The sequence below is a fragment of the Phalacrocorax carbo genome, chromosome 6 (genome assembly GCF_963921805.1).
Source record: "Phalacrocorax carbo chromosome 6, bPhaCar2.1, whole genome shotgun sequence".
In the NCBI taxonomy this organism is placed as follows: domain Eukaryota; kingdom Metazoa; phylum Chordata; class Aves; order Suliformes; family Phalacrocoracidae; genus Phalacrocorax; species Phalacrocorax carbo.
In genome coordinates, this window is record NC_087518.1 from 47,094,930 (window position 1) to 47,118,689 (window position 23,760).

A 23,760-nucleotide genomic window follows, 5' to 3' on the forward strand; every position below is an offset into this window, starting at 1 on the left:
AGCATCAAAAAATACTCCGAATTAAACAGAAGGATGAAACATATATTTTTAGGATTAGTAGAAAGGGATGTTTGCAGGCTGTATAAACTCTCATTTTGTTGTTTCCAACTACTAATAGTTTGGGTTAAAATTTCCAATGCCTTTGTCCTTCCTCAAAATGAATTTAATAGAAGCAGATTCCCATTTTCCACACACTTTTCTTACCATTTCATATAGAGAACTTTAGCACATAGGTTTATTTTATGCAGAGAACTTTAACACTTAAGGTGTAGCTTGCTGCACAAAAAGGATGTGTTTCAAACTGTTCAGCACAGTTGAGTTGGCAAGACCTACCTGTGAGGTACGGTCAGGATGCAAGCCTGGATTAATGCTGTTGGATAGATGTTAAAAATTAGAGGATGATGAGACAATGCTGTTTTAGCTATACCTGAACCATTTAGCAGGTTAGATAGATGGTTATTGTTTTCTCCTGGGATCTGCCAACATAACTGTATCATTGCTTCTTTACTTCATTCTTTCAAAATTATCTGAGTTTGTGCACCTTGTAGAATTTTCTTGCGGACTCGTTCGTTCATAAAATGTTCTTTATTTGAAGTTTTTAATGTGTAGCTGTTGTAGGGAGAGACCCATCATGTTTGGAGCTCTTTGCTACTCTCATGGTCACCTGCATGCTAGAGCTGAAATCTCACGTTCCATAATACGCTTTGTTACACCTTCAGGGATTCATGTAAATTTTCTGTAGTGTACTATCACCATAACTCCTAGACCAAGTGGAACTAGAATAGTTGTTCATGAAAAGAAGTGAGTTTAGAGGCAAGTTAACATTGAATAGTTAAAAACAAGGTTTTCTGAGCTATTTTATGTTTCAGAGGGCATGAAATCCAAAAGATCTGACAGTAGAAATTGGAGGCACAGAAGGGACCTTAGCTCCTTGCACAAAAACGTTGATTTTTCTCCTTTATATTGGTATGCCAAATAAATCAGCCTGTCATTCAACATGCAGTAGTCTGGTGTGCCAAGTTAGGACTACGGGTGCAAAATTGGTGTGTCAGAGACTGTAATACGATAGATAGGTACCTTTCCAAGGACTGTCCCCCGCCACGCAAGCATTGCTAAAGTCGGTTGTGTCTGGATGTCTAAAATAATTGCTAAATTGTGTGGCTTTTCTCACTCTTTCCTATGCAGTTAAATGAGCTGTAGCACCGCTAGATGGGAAATAGCATTAACTTTGGATAAAATTTACTCAACTATGTGAATACAGAGGCAGTTCCTTAGTTATATAATAATGCATTTTGTCACATAATATTGCTCTGTCAACCAAACTTTTGTTAAAAATCAGGACTTATTTATAAAAAGCAGTCTGATAATGCTGTATAAAATAGTAAAATAAAATGCAGTATATCAAGTGTTTTTATTGAAATGTGTAAGTATTTTTTACTATGTATGTATTTCACTGAAGATGATGTCCGTGACAGAGGCTTATGGTGGATTTTGGTTTTTGTTTTTACATAGCAATGCACTGATGTTCATATGGTTAGTGACAGTGATGGAGATGACTTTGAAGATGCTACAGAGTTCGGAGTTGATGATGGAGAAATGTTTGGAGTAGCATCATCTGCCTTGAGGAAATCGCCAATGAGTAAGAGTGACAATTAATTTACCATTAATTGGTGACTGTACAGCAGTAGTGAAGGCAGAGAGGTATGATGGTTCTGCATAATAAGAACTGGGAAGGTATCTTTTGATAGGAATGTTAGAACTGTTTGAGTGTCATGGCTGATGGATGTATCAAATGAAAATACGGCAAACATAATAGGCAGCTATGAAAGCATCTCCCCATGAAGGAAGTTTTTTAACCTTATGTTTTTAGCTTCTAGTTGAAGAATAATCATTAAACTCAGAGAAATGATGATCTCTAACTGAATGTTCCTGTAGATAACTAGATTTCTGCTTCCCTGTTTTGAAAATTCTGCAGATTTTAGTTTCAGCATCTTGAGGTGATTAATATTTTTAGTCGTTTACATCAAATAAGTTTCTCAATGATCATTTTCCTTTGAATTATGAAAAGAATTGAGCAGGAGCAGTCAGTTACCTTCTATATGCAATTCTGCGTACTCTATTTTAGGCTTGCATTAGTGTTATTACCTTAGAAATTTTGTGACAGCAAATATATGTAATAGTATGGAAAACTTTTTAACATTATGTATAGGAAGTTTAAAAAAAAAAAGAAGAAAAAGAAAAGTAACTAGCAATATAGTGGGTCACGCCTTTCAAGCCAGTCCTTTCATTTTAATGTGTTAAAGTAAGTCTAGAGTGCTAACTCTGAACAAGTGATATATCTCATTACGCTGGACCTAAGGATTTTACTGTTTGGGAAGCTTGAATATATTCTTAAGAGCATCTGAAAATTTCATGTCTTTCTGAAGGTTCATAGTCAATAGTCTTTCATGAAATTTACATGGTCTTTTGGTAACCATTTCAGTAAGCTGTCAGCATAAATCCATGAAGCAAAGTGAGTTTGCATATTAAAATCTGTTTCCATAAGGTTGTATTTTATTTATATTTTCATTTTTTTAAGTGCCAGAAAATGCTGAAAATGAAGGAGATGCCTTATTACAATTTACAGCTGAGTTTTCTTCAAGGTAAGCTTAGCCTATTAACAATGCAATTTTTGTTACAAATGGAGTAAAATTTATTAAATAATGAAAATAAAAATAAACCAAATGTACATATTTTCTTGTGGAATCATAGCATATTTAGACATCCTAATCTAATTTATTTTAAGCTTAACTTTGTTAGAACTCTTTCTGAAATAAAATATTTCTCAGTCCAAGTTAGAGTGACAGATTCTTGCCTTATTTAATTTGCCACTAATTAATATCATTACTTAATTACATATGGGTCCAGAAGGATGATAAAGACTCTGATTATATATAGTAATTTTAATTTGGTATACAGGAACAGAAAAGCTGAGACTGCTAAATATTGAGAAATATATAGAGTTGCAGTAAAAGTTTTCACAATAATGAAGTGGTTGGATAAATCTCTACTTTTAAAAATACAGAAATGCTGGGGTTTTTTAACCTTATACCACCAAATCATACCTTGTTAAACAGTCGCCATATTTCATCAAATAGAAGCTGCAAACTAATATACTGCAAAGTAATGCAAAGTTTATATGATTTCTGTTTTCATTCCTCTGTGATGACATGTTAATTTATATAGATGAGATGCATTAATGTGTAATACAAGAATAGGCTTCAATTAACCTTTAGGAATATAACGAAGAGAGGAAATAAGTTCTGACTGAAAAATTATATAGAACTTAAGGTGTCTATGTATGTTAATAGAAAGTTTTTCTGATAAAATTTGTAAGATAGTAGTTACTTTGAGCTTTTGAACCTTGGGGGACAGATGGCTTTTAAAGGTCATACGGGAAATATTTAGAAGTGTAGTACTTCATCTTTATAAAAGTTTAGCCAATGCATTACATTTCCAGAATAAATGAAGAAGTAGAATATTAAAATTACTTATTTGTAATTTTTTATTAATTGGAAATTTTATCTCAAATAGATACGGTGACTGCCATCCTGTTTATTTTATTGGATCATTAGAGGCTGCTTTTCAAGAAGCCTTCTATGGGAAAGCTAGAGATGTGAGTGTGTATTAAAATTACTTTATTTAATATGGGGGGGAATGGAAATCACTCTAAATGTTTTCTCTTTATTTTAAAAGAGGTAAACTACATTTTGGAGTTATATTGGTTTTAATGTTTGTGAAATTATACTCATTTAATTGCCTGACTAAAATACTAACCTTGGTTTTTCAAATTACAGTGAATAACTCATGCTTTCTAATCATTCAGGCTGTATTTTTATTGAAGTCCCTTAGTCATCAGAGCTACCCTTTTTCTTTTTTTTTTTTTTCATCTCCCTTTTCTTCCTGAAATAATGGTGTCCTAGCACCACGTAGCACTGGCTTCAAGTCTTGTGGTTGACGAGTTCGATGTTGCATGTTGATAACTCCTTTGAAGGATGGCTAATGAAATTGTAAATTTAAATTGAAAGGTCTCTGAAATACAGTGCGCTTTTATTTTCCCCTTTGTACAGCCTTTATCTGCCAAGTAAATTCCAGTGCTAAGGTTTGGTTATTTAGTTCTTCTGTACATCCAGCCAGACATCTCAAGTTTCTGTTATTTCATGCACAGTTTTAAAATCAGTATTTTAAGAAAATTAGAATGGGGATAGTTTATTTAAGTTTTGGTGACTTTAATTCACTGAGAAACCCAAACCCCTGCATAAGTAAGCACAGATAAAGCTGAAACACAAACAAGAAAATCATGCTGTTTAAATTTACTTTCTGTTGTCTTGATAGATATTTAATTTTAAAATGAAGAATGTTTTGGCTTCCTGTAGTTATTCATATTGGAAGGAACACTTATGTTGTTAGGGGCTGTTATGGTAAGTGCAGTGTTATGAATCTACACTGTATAGCTTAAGTTAACACATACTTAATGCGGGCATGCTTTAAGTTCATGTCTTTGCGCAGATATCAGAGCATAGATCGATAGATAATAATTCAGTGGCAAAGTATTACTCATAATAATACGTTCAAGTGGGCCTTAATGCATGTTTAAAAGAAATTATATTAATTCAACAAGAAAAGTGTTTGAGTTAGGAAGTTCACTTTGTGTCATTTAATCAGAAATGGTTGACAGCCCATCAGGAGCTTTCATAAATATTTTTTATACCTATAAATCTGATATTAATGCAGTGCAGTTACTTTTTTAATACTCAAAGTACTTCTTATACTACGTACATAGCACATCTGAAATTCATGTCACCTTACATTTCTAATATTTTGCAATGTATTCAGACCAGATCCTCATCAGCATAAAGTTATATAATTAGGGAAGTATTATTTCTGTGGCTTTTTTCTTTATTTTTTCCCCCCCGAATATTGCCTTAATTTGTGAAAACTCTCCCAACTATCCTGTGGAATGACATTATTTTTATTGTAACATTCTGATTTTGAAAAAAGGTATAAGAATGTATAAATACTGTTTATTTTTACTGCCTTTTTTCCGGCTACAAACAAGTTTTTTCAGTACGGCCTCCTGGAACTCATAATTGAGGAAAGGGATGCATTATTTTATATTTTTATAGTTGCATTTCATGAAATAATGCAATATGTATATCAGTATAAGAAAAAAGCTTAGGAGAAATTGCAACCTGTATGTCTTGTCTTCTAATTTATACTATGGAGGGCACTTAATTTTACCAGGGCAACAGATGAGCTTCAGGCACCAGCATTCTTCACTTGAAGTGAGAAATTGAGTTCCAAGAGTAAATAAAAACAAGATTGAAGGTTTAAATCCTGTGCTAGGCTTTTTGAACTTATATACTCATTAAATGTTTATTGGAGTGGTGGGATTACGAAGGATTTGGGTAGCTTCATCAACTGGTATATACTTAATCACTAAGTAAAACACTACATTTGATAGAGTGTTTCTCACGATGCCACACTCAATCCATCTTAATGAAAACCGCTTCAAACTGATTTAATTTGAGAGCACTTGGCAGCTTGAGTGCTCAGAGATCTTAGCCTTTTCTTGACAAATTCTCAATGCTGTCCAGAGCAGAAGGTGCACTCTACAGTTCAGGTCTAGTGAGACAGCCATCAGCTATGTTTTTAATCTATATTGTGGATACTTTTTCCCTAAAAAAAAAAATAAATCCCATTACATAGTAACTTGAAGCCTTTTTGCAGCAATACTTTAATTTGGGTTATTTTAAGAAAATTAACTTATGTCAGAACATGTGTTTTAAAGGCATATTATGGGTTAAAATTCTTGTTAAGAAAATAGATGTTCTGTTAAATCTTAATGTCTTTTCATGTGTCGGAAAGGATGGTAATTCATAGTTGTTTAAGAAAATGTTACTTGAAAAAGAAATTCCTTGTTAAGAAAGTTTAGATATTTGTCTGTTACCAATGTTTTGTTTAGCTTTTATTATCGTAGCTTTTCATTTCGAGTCTTTAGATAGTGTTGTGGTTTAACCCTGGCCAGCAACTCAGCCCCACACAGCCGCTCACTCACTCCCCCCTGGTGGGACTGGGGAGAGAATCGGAAGAGTAAAGGTGAGAAAACTCGTGGGTTGAGATAAGGACAGTTTAATAGGAAAAGGAAAAGCTGTGCACACAAACAAAGCAAAACAAGGAGTTCATTCACCACTTCCCATGGGCAGGCAGGTGTTCAGCCGTCTCCAGGAAAGCAGGGCTCCATCATGTGTAATGGTTACTTGGGAAGACAAACGCCATCACTCTGAATGTCCCCCCTTCCTTCTTCTTCCCCCAGCTTTATATGCTGGGCTTGATGTCATATGGTGTGGGATATCCCTTGGGTCAGTTGGGATCATCTGTCCCAGCTGTGTCCCCTCCCAGCTTCTTGTGCACCCCCAGCCACTCGCTGGTGGGGTGGGGTGAGAAGCAGAAAAGGCCTTGACTCTGTGTAAGCCCTGCTCAGCAGTAACTGAAGCATCCCTGTATTATCACCACTGTTTCCAGCACAAATCCAAAACACAGCCCCATACTAGCCACTGTGAAGAAAATTAACTCTATCCCAGCCAAAACCAGCACAGGTAGTTAAGATTAACGTACATGATGGGTATCCTTTTTCCTTTAGAGCAACTGCTGCCACGATAGTGCCAGTTTTAGGTAGGAGAGATGGAATGAGGTCAAATGTAGCTCTACTTCAAAACCTGTATATCTTTTTTGCCAAAAATGCATTGGTCACAATATAGAGGTTTGGCTTTAACAACCAGTGTCCTTGGCAATGAAATCCCCAGTTACCTCCTGCAGCCTGATAGTTAAGGGCATTGTGTGTTCATTTCCAAGGCTTATTGTATATATAACACAAGAAAATATTTTCATTATTATTTGTTTTAATTGGGTCAGGAAGAGAAAGAGAGACAGAGGTTTATTAAATTAACAAATAAGTTCTTTTGTGAAAGCCGTCCTCTACTTACTGTGCCAATTGGAAAGATGCATTTCTCTGTTACATTAGTTTATGAAGAACAAGCTTACTCTTGCTCAGGTAGCTACATAATCATAGAAATAACTAGACCTGATACCACAAAAGAAATCTTATAATGGACAGTTTTAAACAAGGTGTCTGGGGGAGGTTTCTTTGTGACTGGAAGCAGTTTGTGGGTCCCTTGTGTTCTGAAACATCAGGGGGTTTATCCTGACTTAGGGCGGTATTGTTATTAATACAGGATCTTAATTGCTATATTGAATCTCACTGAGCTGTTTACTTGAATAATACTAAAGTATTTTCTTTTATTGGAGCTTTTTTGCCTTTTCATTTTCATAGGTGGTTGCTACACTTTTATTATGAAAAAGAATAAAGACATCTGCTTTACCTTTTCAGGAGCTCTGATCTTTATATACCTCTGTCAGATCACCTCCTGCTCCTCTCTCAACCTTTCTTTCCACTGACTTCTAATAAATATGTGAAACATCTCCTTAGCACAGATTGGTATTGTCACCTCAATATATATTCCTGCATACTGAAAATGAACCATGTTTTTGTTCTCCTTGAATTCTGTCTTTTAGGTTCAATTTAGTGGCAGCACCATCCCTCTCACATATGGGTACTTTATTTCCTGAATACCTAGAAGAAAGTATGCTTCTTCCGTGATATGACATATTCAAATAAAAGCTTTCCCCCCCCCCCCCCCCCCCCCGCTGGTAGCAGAATATTCCTTCATACAGGGCTTTCTGTAGTATCATTTTTATCTGTGTAACTCAGAAAACTGTCCCTTGTTATTATTTGAGCTAATTAAGTTCATGCTGAACTTAATACAGAAAATGATTCACAGAGATGATTATTCTGATTTCTGTCTTCTTGTCTCAGAAGAGAAATTTGAAGTCTGTCTTTTAGATGCTACCTTGAGTAGAGGAGAGACGTTGTTCTGAATCCCAATTGCAGGAAAACTTTTGGGTTTAGTCTTTGTCACCTTTTTCCCCCCCATTTATTCCCTAAATACTGCAGAGTGATGTCAAGCACTACAGCTTGACCACTACCTTTCACTTTGACTCCAGGCACGTTTCAAATCAAGTCATATTGCTACTCCTACATTTTATAAGGGGCTTGATGATATCGTGTATCCTAGGTGTGCTTTGAAAATACAGTTGTAGTAGAGCTGCCTGAGGGCCCTAGATGGAGAAATTACTACTTGACAGATTCTGATTAAACATAAATAACCTGAGCACTAATCTACATGGTCTGGCTGAAACTGGAGAGGACAGGTAGAGAAGTATAACTTTAGGTTCCTGGGAAGAGTAAAGCAGCTACACTATGGTAAGATGTCAGTACATAAATACCAGTTAAGTCCTGTGTTAGTCACCTATATTTTTTTTCCAGTCTTGCCTGATATGTGTGCATTAGCAGTTCTGTCCTTTCATTGTTAAATTAATTCTGAACTTGTGGATAACTATTGTTTGGAAATTTTTGCTACAACATACCAGTTTAGTAGTCTCACTGTGTACCTACACGCCCTTTATTCTGCTTCATCTTTCATGTCTGAAAGATTAGTCCTGGGTGTGGGTGTCTCTTCAGCGTTCTCTGCACTTGATCTTAAATAATGAAAGTTTATTGAAATTGTCTGCCACACTCTACATTTCCTCCTCTTCCAAAGCCTATGATTTGTAGATCTTATTTGAGTTTGGTTTTAATTACTGGATATTCTTTGCATTACGTAAGTTATCACTACAATTTCAATTGATTGAAACAGATACAACAGTGTAATAGGATCAAATATTTAGAAGATGAAAGTAGACTAAATCAAGCTTAAAATAAAGCACAGCTTTACCTAGGAGAGTGGTTAGCCATTTGAACTGCTTACCGGGATTCATACGGATTCTCCATCAGCCACCACTGATGGTTTTTCAAGACTAGATGTTTTACTGAAAGATTAAATGAGGAGTTAGTTTAGGGATGTCTTATGCCATGTATAATAAAAAAAGACCAGATCAGAAGATTACAGGAATCATCTCACTCACACTTTAGGAACCTGTGGGAACAGTTTAGTTCAGATCACCTAGGAGTTAGAGGTTTGTATTCGGCTTAGGGAAAAAAGATTGCGTGTGGTAGAGTAGCTGCGTACAAGAAGGCTGGTCATATGATCTCCGAGATCACCTTAGAGAGGTGGATCAAATTGTACACTTCAAAGGCTTAAAGATGTACAAATGTGTCCCTTTGTTCATTTAAATTAGCTCTCACTACAAAGCCTGGAGGAAGAATGAAGATCTTGATTCGTTAGTCCACCAGCTTGAAAGAACATTCACACCTCTAGCATGTTACATTGTGAACATTTTTGTCTCAATTATTACTTGAACTTGTGAACCTGAGATCCAAAAATAACCATACAGGTCTGTGTTTTTGCTGACCCTTATGACTATCGCTAGTCTCATTCTAGTTCATATTCTTCTGAGGTTTCTTAAATTATTCTGAGGTATCTTAAGTTATTCATATTCATCTTAAGTTATTATGAAAAACTGGCTGAGATGCTTGGATATCCCATTACTTAGTGATTATCAGTTTAGTCTCTCAATCTCATGAAGAACTGTATTTCTTTCTGCCTCAGTGCCAACCCTTCCTTTATTTCTTCTAATTCTGTACAAAGTGCATTAACTTTTCTGAAGTTCCAAAATGCAAAAATAGCCATTTTGGTACATAGGACAGATCTTTAATGTGTTTATCTCATGTGTAGCATTGTACATGCATGTTAGATCTCTTGGTCAGGTGCATCTGTTTATGTGGCAGGAGGCTACTATAGTTTGGGTAATGTGGCAGAGAGATTTCATGGTGCAAGGCTACAGCTGGGAGGCTTGTGCCTCTCAGGGGGCTACCCTGCTGCAGTACAGTGTCCATCCACAGCCTGAGTCTCCTTCCAGGGTGCCACATGCCAGGCATATTCCATTAACAGACCAAAATCAGGCAGGAGAGGGCTGCAGCGCTTCACTGCAAATACATAGTGGTGGGTGTGAGGCAAGGGAGCAGAGGCATAGCTGAGTCTCATGCAGTCTGAATGCAACATAGGTTGCAGAAAAAAATGCTTGCGGTCTGGATTTTTTTCAAGATAGCCAAGATGCTGAAAACAGTTAGCACCTCATGGCCCTTTTTCCTCTGAAACAAACTGAAACTTGGAGCTTAGAGTTCAAGCTTTTAGGACCCTAAATCTTACTGACATTGATGACACTTGCACTTCCGAGTATGTTTGTAAATCCAGGCCCCTTCTGAAAATTCCAGTGTATGACTGACTGCTTGGTTTTCAGCATCCACATACTCTGAAAAATACAACTCTTGACAGCTTAAGATCCTGAAGTCCTAAGGCCTTTGGAAGTCCCTCAGCTATACAGTACTTAGAATCTTTTCAGCATCCTATACCTTCATAGTGACTAGTAAAAGTTTTCTCCACTGGATTTTTTTTTTCTTGGTTAAAATTTTATGCTAAGTATATAATCCCTGAGTCATTATATTTTTGTTAAATCCAACACAGAACAGACTAGTGCTCCATTAGTAGGCTTCTTTTGTGGAAGTCAAGACTGTTCAACAGTTTAATAAGCCTATTTTATTAGCATTGACTAAAAAATTCTCAGTATTAGTCATCCCAGAATCCTAGAATTTACTCTGATTTTTTCAAAGGCTTGAAATAAAAAAAACCAAAGACCTGCTTATAAATATATACTACCATGGGGTAGTTAAAAAAAAAAAACAAAACACACACAACCCCCCCTCCAAAAAACCAAAACCCCAAGCCAAAGCAAAAACCAAACCCAAACCAACAAACCACACAACAGCAACAAACTCCAAGCTGTGAGCCTTTTGCAGTAATGCATTTTTCCAAGGAAGAATTATCCTTGGCTTCCACTAAGATTTTTCAAAATAATGTTTCAGCACTTCAGTTCTTTCTGCTACCTCTTTTCATTTGTCCTAGCAATATGCCTATGCCTGACCTTAACATTTTGGATGAATTATCAGACACAAGTTCAGTCTTTTATATGTGATGGAGTTTAGTCTTTGCATGGCGAGATTTGTTGATGCAACAAAAATTACATTCACTTGTAAAGTAGCTCAGTGCAAACATCTATTGTGTATGTGCCTGTTCTGTTTACTAAAATTTGCCCCTAAATCTTTAAGCCTAAAACTGTACATATTTTGAAACATTCTGTTGTATGGAATCTCATATTTAACAGTTTCATGGGGTTGTTTCTTTGGAAGTAAAAGTGTTTCTCAAGAGCCTTTTTTTTCTATCCGCTCCCAGTGAAAAGAGGAGAGCAAAGCCATCCGCTTACCACAAAGCAGTGCCACCACAAAGGAAAGATTAAGGGTTTAGAGAGAGGTCAATGTGGGTTTTTCTCTAACTAAACACTTTCCTAAAGTTTCCTTGTGGAAAAAATAATGAAGTCATCTCAGAGTTTTTAAAGAATTTTTATTTCTTTTTCACCGTCTGCATTCGCTTGTCTTCTCAGCATGGATGTTTAATCTTTCTAGGCTTTGTGAATTGGTCCAAATGAATAAGTGGTGAGCTGTCTCTCTAGGAGCTAGAGGCTTATTCTAAGGCCCTAATCACTGAGTAAACACATCTTTGCCCTCCCTCTCTTACAACTGCTATATAATAGTCGAGATTCTAGCACAGTAACCTGGATATTGCAGGGATCGACGCTTTGAAATGCAGAATGGCTGATCCTCAAAAACAGACAGTGCCTGATCTTCCCCTGCCTCTTTCTTCTTTTTAAATTAAATATCACCACAGAAATGCTGTTTTATTGCTTGATATTGTGCATCAGTGCCCTGGATTTTCAAGTTTAGTTTCAGTCAACATTGTTGGCTGCACTTATATGGATCTCTGCATGTTGGGCTTATTAATGGCCCTTCCTGGCACATGTGTATGTGGTTCTGAAGAACATTTAAATTAAATTAGGCAAACATTAATGCAAATTACTAATCCCTTTCCCAAAGTCTAATGTTCAAATGTATTCTTCTTTTTATAAACAGTCATTAAGTTTTGTCCAAAGCCGACATATGAGGTGATAGCCATACAGGTTTTTTACAAAGACAGCTTGTCTCAAAATTGCATCCCATGTCTTGCTATATCAATACACATCAATATCTAGTGTTCAGTGTTACCTCTGATGAAGAGATTTTAAATTACTTTAAATAAAAGTCAGAAAAGAGCATTTACCATATTGTCTCAGCAAATATGTTCAAGTAGGCTTTTAAAATAAAGTAAGTAATATATATGGGTATGAGGGAATAGAAAATTGTAATTTTCTGAATAGTATTTATAATTCGTTGAATACCAGATATCGGATCATGGTCCTTCATTAGCTCATAGTTACCCTGTGTTTTTTCTCAGTCTGCTTTTTATCTTTAAGTACACATAGACTCACTTTCCCAAAGGTGGTCTGAGGGTGTCATGGGGACACAGCACAGCTCTGAGCTGCTGGCAGTGAAGCTCGAGTATTACTTGATAGGGTTTCAGAAGAACATGACACAGAATATTTTGTTTCAAGAGTCCACAAACACCATCCTCAACATCTAGTCTTCACTAACGTGGTAACTATGATGAGATATATCAGCACTCACAAACTCAGTGTAGGATTTGATCCTTGTCTCCTGTACCCCTTCCTTTGCATCTTAGGCATGCGCAGTGCTAGGGCGGCTGCCTTGCTCCTCAGCTCCATGAGAGATGTAGCCAGCTGGGCTGACACATGGCCTTTTGACCAACTACATGTTGACTTACAAAGTAGGTGAGAGGCTGATGTGCTGTTGGCCTCCCCACATCATACAGCTGGATGGAGAGCTGCCAAAACATCTGGCAGGTAGCGTCGCAGGCTTTGGGACTGTAGGCAGCTGTACTGTTATTTACTCATTTTCCTCTTTATTTGGCTACAGATGGGTTGATAACAATACATTGTCATTTTTTAAGGTTGTTCCTAATTGTTTTGTATCATAGATGCTGTTGTGTCAAGAGGTGTGTTTCTTGCTCAGGGAATTGTTCCAAATGTTATTTTCATTGGGCAGCAAGCCAAAAAGATTCACTCATTTCTTAAGCTAAGTCTTAATAAGGTTTTTCTTTTTCATTCAAATGTTGTTATTTTCATGTTCTAAGCATATAATACATCATGTTTTGGTACCTGAAATAAGATATTAGGAAGCATTGAGAAGATGTACAGATTTGGAGGGATGGACCATTTGACTTGAAATCTCCTGGGTTTTTTTCCCCTGTGTGTGCACACTTTGATACTCGGCACCCTCGATAAACACCATAGGGCACACTAACACACAAATCTGCAGCAATAATATTAAATTACTGAATAGCCTGAGGAAGTTTTCACTGATCTTTTCTCATATCTTTTCAGAGAAAGCTTCTTGCTATCTACCTCCACCATGATGAAAGCGTACTAACGAACGTCTTCTGCTCACAAATGCTTTGTGCTGAGTCTATTGTCTCCTATCTGAGTCAGAACTTCATAACCTGGGCATGGGACATGACAAAAGAAGCAAACAGAGCAAGGTAAGACTCTGGACTGTGAGTGGAGCAGCTTTTCTTTCAAGGAAGGCCCTTATCTCTGTGTCATCTCTGTGTATCATATCTTTTGTTGCTTGATATCTGTTTGAACTAAAAATTTTATGCTGATTCTGGCTGACGTTCACTGAGAATTGGACCATCCTTGTTTTCATTACAAAGTGACTTCTTATTCCTGTGCAGGAAAAAACAGTTGAAGAAGTTATTCTTCCTCCCCCCCCTTTTTTTAAAGTTTATTTTGCAAACATAGTTCTAGGAACGTGTCTTCACAGTTTTGCATTGCAGTACCATAATATTATGTGACACTTAATTGTATGTATGTAGGTGTAACTGCATGAGAACTGTCTGGGATAATAGCTACTGTTGTTAATGAAAATCTTATTTTTAAAATAGCATTCATGTGATAAATTAATATTAAAAACAGATTATGCAAAAAACGAGAGGCTTGCAATTCATATGAACTTTTTTGAACTATTCTTACAGAACATTCCTTTGGTAATGTTCAGATATTTTATTAGGTTTTAATATAATAAAAGCTATCCTATGTCTTAGAGAGGCCATCATTTTGCTGATGAGTAAAGAAATTAAAACACTGTCGATTCCACCTCCTTGTACATCTTTTGTGTGCTACCAACAGATTTTCTTATCTTTATATTAAGACCTTTCTCTCCTTTAGTTATTTATCAGTTGATCATAATCTGTGGAGAATAATGATTTAATGATTATACTTATTATATTTAGAAATCAGATTTGTTTGGTTTTCTAACTTGGACCTTATTTCATCACGTTTATTTACACAGAAGGTGACTGCTTGCCAGGATGATGTCTTGTGTATATTACTATAATGAGAGTTATTCTAATTTTTGAACAAAAGATGCAAGAGTCATTTGGGCTGGGATAAGGTTGCCACTTTTTTACACAATTTAATTGGTTACTGAACAATTAAAAGTACATCTTTATGTTTCTCTTATGGCTTGCTAGAATGAAGCATTTATGCATTTCTAGTCTTAAATATGTAAATTATATTTAATATTTCTTTACTGAAAGTGGGTATGGAGAACAGAACAATCACTTTTTCTAATGCACTTTTAAAATGATGCTCATGTTTCACAGGAATTCGTCACTCAACCTTCTGCATTTCGTCATTGGATGAATCAGCAACTATGTTCCTAGTTTAAGTTATTCTAAAGAAGGGCTAAAGATTGTGGAAAAAAACAGTCACAAAAATAGATAAAAAGTTTTTTAGAAAAGAAAAGAGAGAGAGAGGAAAAAGAAACATCTAGGTTCTTTCATGGGACCAAATACATAGACTGGAAAGTTGCTTAAGTCTTTTGGTATTGCCATTCATGGGCAGTAAGGAGCCTCCTCCTTTTCTTTTATCCCGCAAGTTGGTGTAGAAGGAAACACTATTTCTAAACCATCTGTAGTGGCTAAGTTCAGTTGACTACCTGCTGTTCTATTGTTCGCTTTTCTATTTAATTCTCTAGTTTCTTTTATTTTACAATGACAAAAAATTGCAGTGTAGTTTCTTTTGAAAAACTGTGTTTGAGGGCTTTTTTATGACTGACGATCAACAGCCATGTAATTGCTTTGTTGTGTTTTACTAAAGAAATCTATTAAGTAGCACAACTTTGATACACTAGTAATAAGAGTTTGCAGGTTACAGAGACACCTGTGGTGACCAAAGCGACAGAAGCTGCTTATTAGACAGAGCCTGTACAGCTGTGTCCTATTAACTCCTTATGACACTTCTTAAAACACAAAATAGAGGGGTTGTTTAAGGCTTTATAGCTATTCTCAATGAACCTAGTCACTGATTGTGTAGTACGATAGGGTTTTTAAGCCTTCATTTTTTGCTTTCTATTAACAACAACAAAGCAACTGTCATATTAACAGTGAGGTCAAAAAATAGTAAGGGGTAAACAAGGCATGCTGGCTCAAAATAGAATAATTTATCATCTGTGTTTAGTGTCACATCCTGTTCCTTAAACTATGGTTTGTTCAGAGGAGGCATGATGCTTCCTTCTCCCTTTGGAAAGTGCCAATGCACTGTGGGCGTTCCCATAAATAAATACTCAGTACTTCTGTTTAGTTACTACCCTTCATTATGTGGCAGAAGAACAGTGGCTTGGAGCCTGCTCTGCTCCGTATCCCTGTGAATACAATTGCATGTAGCTTTTTATTTGAATGGTGAGAAGACAACAGCAACAACAGAAGGAACTGGGTTTTGTGTGCTAGACTAGCCCAAGAGCAACTTACATGTGCTGTTACAATTGCATTAGTGGGAAAGCCAGGGTGAGAAGGCAGAGGGATCAGGCCCACTTTATTTACAGCAACAATAGGGACACCTCAATGACAGTAGTAAAAGACAGGTTTTCAGTGCTGTAGCATGGCATGAATTAATTCAAACAGATATAAATACTTTCCTCATATAAGCCAAAAACATCTTGAATATTCTGATTTTTTTCCTTGCTCTTTGCTGTCCTCTTTCTGACAGCTATGGATGTCATTCTGTTCCAAAAACAGTCTTAATAGTAGTTTCTATTTTTCTCATTAATGAAATGGGGGTCCATCCTGAACACTGTAAAACAAAACCAGCTCCAAAATCTTGTCATTTTTCCTGATTTTTTAATATGTTTCTCACCTGACACTGATGTAGGGATGTGCTTTGAATCCTGCATTCCTGTACACTAGCACTTCTCAGCTGGAATCTCTCAATCTTGTTCTTCAGCACCCATTGCAACAGAGTGAAGAGAGTTCTGTAGGTAGGACTAGAAGTAAAATGCTGTGTGCAAGTGCCCAAGTAACTGTTAGCAGTAGTGCAACAGCATAAGCATTATGGCTTTACAAGTCAGATTTTTAAAAATTTATTAACTACAGCCACCCAGGACTGTTACTTTGTCAAACCGAAGGAGAACGCTAGTTAATACAGTTAAGGGGATGGTTTGTTTTGCCTTCCACAGCTTTTAATTGTCTCTGACATAAGGCTTGCAGGAAAGGGAGCAATTACTCTGGGTAGGTGCTGCAAATTATGAATCTTTTCATTACTAGAATTTAAAAAAAAAAAAAAAGGCACAAAACAGTATAATAAAATAATTAGCCTTCATCTAGGAAAATAACGTGGTGTTTTATAATACTGTTAAGGAATCTATGTGAAAGCTTTTATCACCTATAGTTTAGACTTCAGTTTAGTGAGCAACTGTTTGGAGTATTCTTGTAATTTGTGTTGCCCACTGTCAAAGGAGAAAAAAAAAATACCCAAACCACAAAGCTACAGTATATCTTTCACTTTCTCATCATATTCCATTCAATTTGGGGCAAATCATGAGCTTAAAAATCACTGTTTGCCTTCCCTTGCTTGATTTGGAGATTTGCTACCATGCCACTCCAAACAGCAGAAGTACGCTTACAGGAGGTTTCAGGGCGGTAGTAGTGGTGTTTGACAATTCTGGCCCTACCCTTGGTCTGAGCATGCAGCTGCAGCAGCTCACCAGCTGCGGCGGGCCATTGCATGGGCTAAGCGATTCCTCAGCTTTCCAGAGAGGTTATGGGATAGATAAGCAGGAGACCCAGACATGAGCAGCTATAGTTCTGGCACTTCCTGAATTCAGAGTTGACTAAATACCATTTTTCTAATATAATTACATGCATGTGTGTGGGAGGTGTATGTATATGTTTGTATAAATGGATGCAAGCACTTGCCAAACTATTTTTCTTAATTCATTAATATATATTAATATAATATATTTGTATCCAGGAGAGATATATGATGAATATATATACATACATATATACCTACACATGCACACATACCCATATGTTTGTACACACAGCATTTACAAAAATAGATCATTTGTAATATTAACAGATTTCTAATGTACATGTTTGCCAAGCAAAGCAACGCCAAAACCATAAAACAGTGACTCGAATGTCCGTAGCAGCTTTTTGCATCTTGATATCGTTGCCCTTGGGCACTGTATTTCAAGGTGTTGCCAACTTTTCTCGGCTCTGATGACAGGTACTTGTTAGTTTTAATGTTCAAATGATAGTTTTTCACTTTGCTTAAGCTTAGGAAAGAGTTAATTGACTAAAGCGCTTCTCAGCAGCAGGTTGTCTTCACCTGCAATTTCCGTCATCAAGTAATTAGCCATATTCACAGTTGCTGACCCTTAATATTAACCTACTGAATGATGCATGCCTGGATGAAGACCAGTTGACCATATTACTCCAGCTCCCCAATCCTATTTGATCCTTCAGCAAATATATTGCAGGTGTGGGGTCTGTGAGAGCTGGACTTTGTGAGTTAATTTCTCACTGTCTCTTCAGGAGTGACCGTAGATTCTGTATATGTTGCTTACAAAACTGTCGGACATGTTCTTTGGGCACTAAATCCTTCACAGGTTTCACAGAACAGTGTGAAAACCTTTTCTGTTGTATTTTGCAATATTTTATTTAATTTACTTTAATAGCAATACCGTGCCAGTCAATAAAAACAGGTCAAAAGTCTAATTAATGTTTTAAAAATAAAGGTTCTCAAACACCAGGCGAGTTTGTCATTTTCTGTATGGTTTGTTTTGAGGAGGAAGAGGAAAGAAGGTGAGGAGGGAACCCTTCTGTTCCATGATTACATCCCACCCGCTCATTTTCTCCTTTTCTCCTTTGCTTTTGATTTTAGTGGCGGTCTTAACAGAATGTCAAGATCAATTTGCAGCATGGTTTAACTCAAGGTTTGCATTCTGCCAGCAGTGATTGTCCTAACGAACAATGCCGTGTGTTCTTGTAACTTCAGAAGCTTTTAGAAGGCTCATGGCAAGGGCAGCATCTAATGACTTTATTAGTGTAGGGTTTCAAAATGGGCTCAGTAATTGTTCACATCTCTTTGTCATCTAGTCATAATTACTGCATACTATTGTTTGGGGTTGCACTTGTGAATAGTTTCCTAATAGCACTGAAATGAAGAAAAAGGAAAAGGATAAAAGGTGATTGTCTCTTTAGATGGAGAACAAAACAGCCTGTATATAGATGATGGTTAAACTGTTTATTATACACCCACCAGAAAAGGTAAACTATCCCTGCTTAAATATTTATATACTTCAAGGTAATTTCATGTTAGTAGTCTAAAAATGTCCAAATTTGGAAAACTAAAACCCAGCAGAGAATGCATTTTAATCCGATTGTGATTAGTAAAATATGGATGTCTCTGTAATATTCAACTATAAATAGAAAGTAGTCTATCTGTTGATGTGATTAAGGTTTTCAATGCATCATTTTAATATGCTTATAGTGATGCTTTAAGGTCATCCAAAAAAAAATCTATTAAAACCACAGGAATTAACTAAACTGATACATTTGTACGCATGTATTTTAAGTCCCCAATATAAAACCAAGTCCTGAAGCAAGGTTTATCCCACTGTACTCAAACAAGAGCATACTATTAAGCTTGTTGAACAGAAAAGGTGAAAGAATAAAACTGTAGTGTCCTGTGCAACAGAGGTGAAGAAAGAACAGGTGGTCAGGACAGACTTGTAGGGCGGCTTTGGGGAAGGAGAAAGAAGTAATTCACAGGTCCATCTAAATACAGGAGTCCACAACTGCACCACTGAAGCCTAATGCTGGATGGAATTGAAGCTGTAGAGAAATTCAGATGCATCTATGCATCAAAATCAACCTTCAGAAGACGTCGTTGAGCTGGTGGTTTCAGAATCGTTTGTACCAAAATGCAGCTGAAAGGGATGAGTGAATCTCTTTGGTACTGCCAGGTGCCTGATTGGGACAAAGCTCTCTGCAGAAGTGCAGGTGCCCATCCTCTTCCTTTAGGTTAGGATGCCTCTGCTTTGACCCCTCTGCTCTCCTTTTTGTCACCATTCTGAGAGTCTGTGGCTTTCAGAGAGCTGCAAATACCAGTGTTCAGTCCATGCTGGGCCAGAAGGTTCAACTGTACCTGTGTCATTCCTGACCAATGGTTGTCTGATCTAATCTTTGGTGTGAGGGAGGTTTCCCAGCATTTCTCCATAACCAGTCCCAGTACTTGACTTTCACTGCCTTTAGGCAGTTCACACTAGTATTTAACCAAAGTTCCTCTTGCAGCAATCAGTGACAATTATATCTTGGTCCACTCTATAGACAATGAGGTATTGTATTCCTTTCTGCTGTTGTGTTCTTTGGACTTAAACGGTGCTATTTTTTCCTGTGATTTTCTTAGACTAAGCAACCGTGATTCCTTCAGACTTTCCTTGTAGTTTGTCCTTTTGTAGATGTTTGTTATTGCAACCTTCACGTGGTTCTTCTGTAATTGGTCCACACCTTTACTGATGCACTGTGCCTAAAACTGCCTTCTCAGTGCTAAATACAGAAAGAGGATTATTTCCTGTTGTACAAACCATACTTCTGTTTACTCACCCCAGTCGATGCTTGTCTTCTTCACATCATGACTTTTCTTCTTCCCGTACTGCTTGATTCTTATTCTGTATTTGTGCAATTGTCCCTCCTACTCAGAGGCTTTCATTGACCTTGTTGAATTGCATTTTACTTGTCAGGACGTTTCTCCAATTTATGAAGATTAATCTGAATTCTCTTAGTGACTTCCACTGTGCTTGTAGATTCTCTCACTTTACTAACATCTGCAAAGTAACTGATCATAGTCTCTGTTCTTATCTAGGTTATCATTAAATCTATCTGTAGCAATCCTTGGATATTCCTTAGCAAATCATATATTACGTGCCTTTCTAATATAATAGGCAATAATCAAAGCTACCACTGATACGTATGTGCAGCTTGTGTTTTCCATTTTTAGTAGAGCATTTTAGCAAGGGGTCCAGGTATATTTTATTTATACTTTTCACAATTATTTTGTCCGGTGTCCAGTGGTATCTGAAAGGATGGATTAATGAGTTTCTAGAGGGATGTGTTTTAGACTAAACGGGGTTATAAAGTATTTACCTAATCTGTTTGAACCTTCCAGGATGAAATTAGATCTTCCATGTTTTATGAAGAGATAGATAACCCACTCATCTGGGCTTTACTCTTGGATAAAGAAAAAGTAGATAAAACCATGCTTTTTACATCTGAATACCTGCATTATTTAGTGTGTGAATACTAAAGAGGATATCCACATCATTTGATACAGGCTGCTTTATACGTCTTTAAACCACCCCTTGCATCTGTTGCTCATTCCCCCTTGCGTTTGAGTCAGCAGTTATGACCCTACCAGTGTGGGGAAGACAATAACTCTGTATTGTGGAGACTGTGGATAGCAAGCTTATTTTAGTATACCATTTCATGACCTCAGCTTTTACTTTTTAAAAAAATGTAAATACCTAATACAAAATGTTATTTTTACATGAACATTTTAATGAGTCTTATGTTGACTTTGCACGGTATATAATTATTATTAAAAATAATCAGAAATATTGCATATTTAATATTCATAATTGTTTTCGTCTCCTCAGGAAACAAGTTACTCTTTTTTCACAGCCATTTCTGAAGTTTTAAAGTTTCTTAAAGGTTGCACTTGGGAAGAATCTGGCCATAAATAAATGACTTTTTTGGCCCAAAGTCATCCCGGTTGTGGACTGAACACCAGTTCAGACTGAAAGGGAATAGATATTTTAGAAGAGGATATCAGATTTTGTCCTGCTGCTGCTTTTTGAGCAGGACTTCAGGCTGAGATGATGTAGCAAAAAACGTCTCCAGTGCAGCCTTTCTGCTAAAAAGTCCTTGCAAGAAGCATAGTGGGCACCATGTGTCAAAGGGCCTCATTTTAGGAAGAGCTTTTCCAAAGTTTTCCCACCTGTGTGTAAAAATTGAAAGTAACTACAGGAATATTTATATGAGTAAGACTGTAACAAATAACCAGATCTGTGTTATTTGTGTTGGTACTAGAAAATAAGGAAAAAAATATCTAAATGCAATTTCAATATTTATTTTAATACATTTTATACATTCATTTGAGAGCAGAGTTCTCTCTGTATGTAAAAGAATTCTCCCTTTAGTGCACTAGACAGATTTGCTAATACAACTATTAATCAACCTTAAGGTGCTGGGGAGAGTTTAAGAAAAGCAAAATCAAAGGAGAGCTTTCAATTTTTGTTTGAACATACAACAAACATTCAAAATGTAGCATCAGGTGTCCCTCTGCACGTTCCAGTACAATGTGCTATACTCAGCCTGCCCTGCATTAGTTTCCTTCTGCAGGTTTACTTGATTAACAAAAAAGAGCTAGAGTTAGCATTTTAGATTTAGTTGCTTTTTTCCTGCAACTTTACTATGCCATGACTGCTTGACATTTTTGTTTTATTCATAATGTCTTGAGAAGAGTGATTAATTTGGGGATGTACGCAGAGCTATTTGTCCTATCAGATTGTGTCATCAGTTTGATTCCAGTAGGTAACTGAAAATTAATACCACAACGGAGGACAGGCATCGAGTAGTTAATATTTGGTTTCAGTGATGACTGGTAGGTGGTGTCCATGTCTTTCAAAGCTGTGCCAGTTGCCACTTTTCTGAGTGGAAAGAGAAAGGAGGCTGAACTCCTCTGCTCGTTTAGAGTCCTTCTGGTGGCTCAAGGCCAAGGGCAGCAGGCATCAGTGCTGCATTGCTCTGTGATTTTTAATGTAAATGTAGAGGATTCTTATTGTTCAGAATCATCAGTTCTTTGCTAAGTTCTTCCTTTAATTCCTCTTCAGTTTTTCAATTCTTTGTAAATTTTTACTCTACTAGGTAAGAGTAGGAATCACTTTGAACCAGTTCACATTGGAATATACAACATAACAGTCTGGGAGCCAACCAATGCCTCTGCCTTGTGCCCCCTTTAGGGACTGGGCACCAGAAATCTCTTAGCTTACTAAATTGTTTAAATTGAAATATTAAAGGCATATTTTTATTTTTCTAAAGTATTTCGCATCATAGCTTTTTTTGTTTGTTTTTTCATGTTCATGGTGTGGTAAGGAGGGATCTTGTGTAACCACGGATCCAAACTTGACAGCAGTAGATCCTGTCCATATGAATAAAAAAAGAAGTGAAACAACATAATAGATGAGCAGGAGATACATAAAGAAACAATGAGATAATACCAGTCATTGTAATGATGAAACACCTCCCATCAGAAAAAGCTGCCACCTCCCACCTAAGGGTTGGCTTTCTCCTTTGGGCTCCCTCCCCCCAAAAGGCAATATGTATTTTGTGGTGTAAATAGGTATCATAAAGATCAAAAGCTTTCCAGAGATCAAAAGATATTGAGGTCTGAGGTCAACGCTTTTGGTGATCAGCACTTCAGCCAGAGGTGGCCAATTTTTCTGGTAAAAATTGAAAGCCGCATGTTCTCACAAAATGTATTATTGCTAAACCCCAGCATCTGCAAAGTTCTACATAGCATATCTGAGATCAGGAGCTAAGGTAGACCATGGGCTTAAGTTGTAATAAGTATTGCCTTTGGTTTTGAGACTCAGTCATATTTTAAGCTGTTTTCAGTAGATTTTTAAAGCTGTTATTTTTCTATAATTGCCTTCTAGGTGCTTTTTTTGTAAAGTAATATTAAATAAATTGCATTTTATTATAAAATTACAAAGACATTATGCCAGGAGTGTATTTTAATATGTCTCACATTAGCTGGTAGGAAATGATAAGTTTCTTCTCTGGGAAACTGACGTGCTACAAATATAACTCTTCACACAGGTTATGCACGTGGAGGGATAACTGCTGTGCGGTGATCAGCAATCCCCAAATTAACATCTTCATTTCACCAGAATAATTCTTCCTGTATGCCACTTTTACCTAAGGAGGGAACTATGTCTAAGAATCAATACCTGTTCAATCTACTTTTAAAAAATTAAGATAGGTTTGTAATTATTTTAGGGTTTGTTTCTGTATTTGTCAAGCCACAGTCAGTGTCCATGTTTAATCTGTAGCTTTAATAACTGCTGGTTTCATTGCTAGCAAGTCATGAAAGAAGTGAAGAAATTATGCTGTCTGGCAAAACTATTACTTTTCTTGATGAACTTTATTCTTGTATCTTTCAAGATTTTTTTAGTTGATTTTTCCTTCATAAAATGTTTTTTTGTGCCTTTCTTATACTTCTCCCTCCTTGAATATTTTTGTAATTTAAAAATAAAAGGACTGGTAGGGTGCCATTTGCCCTCCCTTTCTGGCAGTGTTCCTCTATTTCCAC

At 36.6% G+C, this 23,760-nt stretch overlaps 1 protein-coding gene across 3 annotated transcripts in view; it reads left to right on the top strand.

The window, feature by feature from the left end:
- The window catches only part of FAF1 (Fas associated factor 1), a 173,776-nt gene that overhangs the window by 111,816 nt on the left and 38,200 nt on the right, over nt 1-23,760 (top strand). For all 3 annotated transcript variants that reach the window (XM_064455119.1, XM_064455118.1, XM_064455120.1), the window contains exons 10-13: nt 1,513-1,639; nt 2,579-2,642; nt 3,574-3,655; nt 13,429-13,583. In XM_064455119.1, the coding sequence (XP_064311189.1) occupies nt 1,513-1,639; nt 2,579-2,642; nt 3,574-3,655; nt 13,429-13,583 (428 nt within the window). The remainder of the gene's footprint in view (nt 1-1,512; nt 1,640-2,578; nt 2,643-3,573; nt 3,656-13,428; nt 13,584-23,760) is intronic.